This window comes from Ochotona curzoniae, unplaced genomic scaffold (assembly GCF_017591425.1).
Source record: "Ochotona curzoniae isolate NIBS_2020 unplaced genomic scaffold, NIBS_Ocur_1.0 contig_4792, whole genome shotgun sequence".
NCBI lineage: Eukaryota > Metazoa > Chordata > Mammalia > Lagomorpha > Ochotonidae > Ochotona > Ochotona curzoniae.
The window spans coordinates 8,638,571-8,643,291 of record NW_024466389.1 but is presented as its reverse complement, the minus strand read 5'-3'; the positions used below and the strand labels follow the sequence as shown (position 1 = coordinate 8,643,291).

The following is a 4,721-nucleotide window of genomic DNA, read 5'->3' as shown; positions in this document are numbered from 1 at the left end:
GGCTTCCAGGCAGCATAGCCGCCCAGTGTACCTGTTCCCTGTCGCTCTGTGAGTCAGACACACAGGAGGCCCCTCCCCCAGTTACAGACGGGCCAAGTGCACATTGAGTCCCCCCAGCTTCTTGGCTGGGGGCTCCGGTGGCTCCCTTCGCGTCTGGGGTTACAGAGGGTGTGAGGGCCAGCAGGGAACATGGCCCGAGAGGGCGGATCAGTCAGGTGGCCCGAGAGGGCGGATCAGTCAGGTGGCCCGAGAGGGCGGATCAGTCAGGTGGCCCGAGAGGGCGGATCAGTCAGGTGGCCGGGCGTCGGGCAGCTTGTCGTGGACCTCGTCGTACTGGGGTGGAGGGGTGAGGGGCTCGATGGAGGGTGGGGGCACGTTTTTGTCCGGGAGGCTGATCCGGAAGTCCTTGAGGTGCAGCTTTTCCGATTTGATCCTCCGGACCTTGAGCGGCTTCAGGTGTTTGGCCAACCTGGAGTTCTGTCTGTCAGGGGCGTGCCCTGGGCCGGGCTCCGCGTTGGCTCTGGGGCCAGTGGGGGTGGTCTCGTCGAGTCCTGTCAGTGACTCGTAGGAGGGGAGGGACACGGTCATCCTCGGGTCCTGGCCCGCTTCCCTGGCTTCTGAGTAGTTGGTGTTCATCACCTCCTCGTAGCTGGGGACGTAGTACCTGGAGGAGGCCTCCTCCTCTTCCTCCTGGCTGTGGGACAGATAGACACAGATAGGTTAGCAGGCTCTGTGGACAGTGCAGTCACCGAGAGACAGACCCTAGGTTCCATGCTGGCTCTGGGTCCACATACATACACACAGAAGCCTTATAAAGCACCAAGGGTCTCAGATGTATTAAAAGTTAACACTGCAATTGTACACTGTTTTATAAATCCATGTCTTATTCCTAACACTACGAACTCTACTAATATTATACCCGTTTTATGTAGGTGAAGAGGCGCCAAGGTTACAGGTCACACAGCCTACTGCAGCATCTGGGTCCCTGGCCTTGAAGCCTTCACACCCTCGCACCATGCCCCGTGTGCTAGCCTGGTGCCCAGCCGGGCCTCTGGCCAAAGGCAGCATAACCAGGCATAAAAAGGCTACTGATGCGAAGCAACATGGCCGTCCCCAGGCCGATCAGGAGAAGCCAGATTTTTTTATTCCATCATGGATCTCGATGTTTTTTGTAGTTTTATCCTCCAAGTTCATCCTGAGGCTTAAAAAGATCAGTTCCCAAGCCTCCTCCTAATCTGACTTTTAACATGGACACCAAGATGTGAGGGTGTTTCTCCTGCCAAGGAACAGGAGAAATGCAATGGCCACTCTGTCCAGGTCCCAAGGGTGGTCGCTCTCAGGACATCTCCCGCTCACCTTCTGGTGGGAATGAACATGTGTGTGCTTCTGACCGGGGCAGGCGAGCAGGGGGGTTGGGCTCATTCTTCTTTGTTCTTTCCTACACATTCCCAATTTTCTAGAATACGCATGTGTGGGGGGTTAATTTTAAGGATCAACTTGACAGGCCACAGGTATCTAAATTGAACAGTCACCTCTGGGTGTGTCTGGGAGAGGTCTCAACTGAGGTCAGCTATTGTCGGTCCTGCCCACCTGTCAGGAGGCATCAGTCCATCCGCTGGGGACCAGAGCAGGACACAGGCCAGAGGGAGGAGGACTTGGTTCCCTTTTTTTTTTTTGCCTCTGCTTGAGCTGGGGCTTCTCAGCTCGTCCTCTGCCCTCAGGGACAACATCCCCCACGTGCACATGCAGCCTCAGCGACATCCACCGGCCTTTCTGGGCTCCAGTGTGCACAGGGGCACCCGGGGACCTCTCGGCCTTCATCCCCTAGCAGCCACTCCTCACTGACCACACACACACACACACACATGTACATGCACACAGAGCAACGACAGGTCAGTAACCCAGGGACATGGGTACAGTCCCAGCCGTGTAAATGTTCACAAGGTCACCCTGGGACGCATGTCCCATCACCCCGCTATATACAACCGGGAATATCCTGCTGCCTCCATTTAGTCCTAGAGCTACTTTCATGAGCAGAAAATGCAGTTAATTGTCCTGCAATGAACAGTACCTCCTCTTATGCTACCAATGCTTGTAGGAAATTCAAGCAAGACAGAAAACTCCAAAGAGGAAAAAAATAAACATCTCGAATCCCTCCCCTCCATGTAGCCCCTGCAGTGGGCACCCTGGGCTTCCACAGCCACACCCGGTGTGACAGGACCTCAACACAGGTGCTGCATCACAACCCCCTCATCTCAGAATCTCCGCTAAGGTCCCACGGTAAGTACAGCTCGACGGCGGCCCTGTGGAATGCCACCGGATGGGGCTCTCTGATTGAACTTGATGAAACAGTTGTATTTTTACTCCCTAAACAGTGACCTGATGGACCCACATGGCACGCGTTTCCCATGGATCTGCTCTGAGGAACAGAGCTGACAGGTGCCCACACCCTCCGTCCACCTGCTTCCTGGGCAGTTTTCAGCACATTTACTCAGGTCACCCCCCTCCCAACTTCCCGGGCCCCCCACAGCTCTCCCAAGCTGGCGGCCACGTATCCCAGCCAATCGGACGACACAGGAAGTTGACATCTGCTCTATGTTTGCACAACAAATGAGCTCGCACATGGGTTGGCTAAGCATCTAGGACACACTCCTTCACCTCTGTCCCTTTCCTTCCTGGTTGTTCATTTGTCACAGTCAAGTGCAAGGGCCTTTTCTCACACAGCTAGCCACCTTTCCTGAGCATCGCCCAGTCTGTCACTGGTCCTTTGCACTTGTGGCACTGTGGGGCAGATAGAATCCTGCTGCCCAACCTTTGAGAATCTAAGTCCGTATACAATGTATGCCGAGGACTGAATTCCTGGACTCAGAACCCCATCCATGGAAGAGAATTGCAGGTTCCATGGTCTGACCGTGGAGTGCCTGTGTCAAAGCTGAGCTTCCTCAGTGGCTCAGACGGAGCAGTGGACAGCACATCCAGGGGCACAGGAGGATATGGCAGTAGATCGGAGCCTGCGGAGGACACCTGGTACTAGGACAGAGGACAGACAAATTGATCAACTACCCCAGCCAAGTGTTGGCAGTGAATATCCAGGCAAACGGAGACTCAACCAGTGGATTCTGGAGAGATTTTGTCTCGGAGTGGCGAGATTGGCAGTAATTCACAACTGTTGAACTATGGAAACCTCTTGAGCAGGACCCTCAGCCTGCCCCACGTCAGGGACCCGGGGGTGGTGTCAGGTGGCTGTCCTCCATCCCAGGGTATGGAGGCAGTTGGGAGGCTGGGTGTGGCTTTTTCCCAAAAGACAGGAAGGAAAAAAAGAGAATGTGGAAATGGTGATCTCACCCACCCTCCTGTAGCCCTTGACCCTTATCCCCCTAATAACTATCATTAAAAATAAATACAATTAATAAAAATGTTTTTATCCATTAAAAACATCACGGACAATCCTAAATAAAAAGTTCATGCTTGTGGGACCTGTGCTGATGTCCAGGTTAAATCTCCCTTGTGGTGCCAGCATCCTATATGGATGCCAGTTTGAGTTCCAGCTGTTCCATTTGCCAAAGCATCTCCTTGTTGATATAACTAGGAAAGCAGTGAAGCTTGGCCCAGATGCGTGGCACCCTGCACCCCAGTGGGAAAGGGGGCTCTGGGCTCCTGGCTTTGCCGTAGTCCAGTTCTAGCCACTGCGGCAGTTTGGGAAATGAACTAACACATGGAAGATCTCTGTCTCTCCTTCTCTCTGTAAATCTGCCTTTTAATGAAAAGAAAGAATTCTTGAAAAAAAAAAAAAACACAAAGGACGCAGAGGGAGGATGGGAGGCTCAGCTCCACCCCAGAACTTTTGACATCTGGGCAATCTGTCATCCAATTGTTCAGCAACTCTGGGATAGAGAAGGGCAAAGTGATTGAGGAAAATGACAATCTGGTACTAGGGACGTAGGTGAAGGCGAGTGGGAAGGCAGGGCCTGGCAGGTGAACGTGGGGGCGTGGCCGGGAGGAGGGGTGGGGCCGGACGGGGCGTGGCCGGGAGGGGCGGGGCCAGCAGTCCCTCACCTGTCCTCCTCCTGGGCGTGCGGCTGGGCGGCCGCCTGCTGCTGGATGCGGGCTATCTCATCCTCGGTCTGCCGTTGCTTCCTCTTGTCCCGGATGCTCAGGCAGATGGACAGCAGCAGCAGCATCACGCCGGCCCCGACCAGCACGTAGGCCACGGAGAAGGACTTGCTCTTGAGAATGCCGCTGCCTACCTCGGTCTTGTTGCCCTGAGCCGTGGGCTTGTCGGCAGAGCTGAACCCGGGCACCAGGTTCCACATGGCCATGATGACCCCAAGGACCAGCATCCCCAGGCCGATGGCGGTCAGCGCGTAGTGGGAGCCGTTGGCTTTGGACTGGGCCATCATGCCGGCGGGTCGGGGAGGGGGTGGGCCCAGACAGAGAAAGCCGAATAAATAAAAGGTGGCGGTGGTGGTAGCAGCAGTGGCCGCAGCTCCTTAAACTCACAGTGGAAAAGCTCTAGCACCACTCTCCAAGCAGGTTTGCGGCAGTCTCAAGGAGGACTCCAGCAAGCTCGGGGCATCTGGTGGACAGCTGCAGTCGGGGGGCTCTGAAAGGGAAGCAGAGAGAGCACTGAGTTCCGATCTGAGATGCTCTTCTAACACAGTGGCTAGACTCTGATGTGCCTGGGAACAGCTCCGAGCCTCCGGCCTGGCCTCTTACACCTT

General features: G+C 55.2%; 1 protein-coding gene across 1 annotated transcript; it reads right to left on the bottom strand.

The window, feature by feature from the left end:
- Nucleotides 1-285: 285 nt before the first annotated feature.
- On the bottom strand, nt 286-4,407 carry TMEM51 (transmembrane protein 51). Its single transcript, XM_040987672.1, has 2 exons — nt 4,057-4,407; nt 286-694 (listed from the first exon to the last, which is right to left on the bottom strand). Exons 1-2 carry the CDS (start codon nt 4,398-4,400, stop codon nt 286-288), a joined length of 753 nt encoding a protein of 250 aa, XP_040843606.1. The 5' UTR covers nt 4,401-4,407.
- Nucleotides 4,408-4,721: the final 314 nt, after the last annotated feature.

Excerpts from the sequence above, each read along its gene's own strand:
- TMEM51 (XM_040987672.1), bottom strand. The coding sequence starts at position 4,400 with ATGATGGCCCAGTCCAAAGCCAACGGCTCCCACTACGCGCTGACCGCC. Across the intron at positions 695-4,056 it reads CACGCCCAGGAGGAGGACAG|CCAGGAGGAAGAGGAGGAGG; the intron begins GTGAGGGACTGC and ends TCTGTCCCACAG.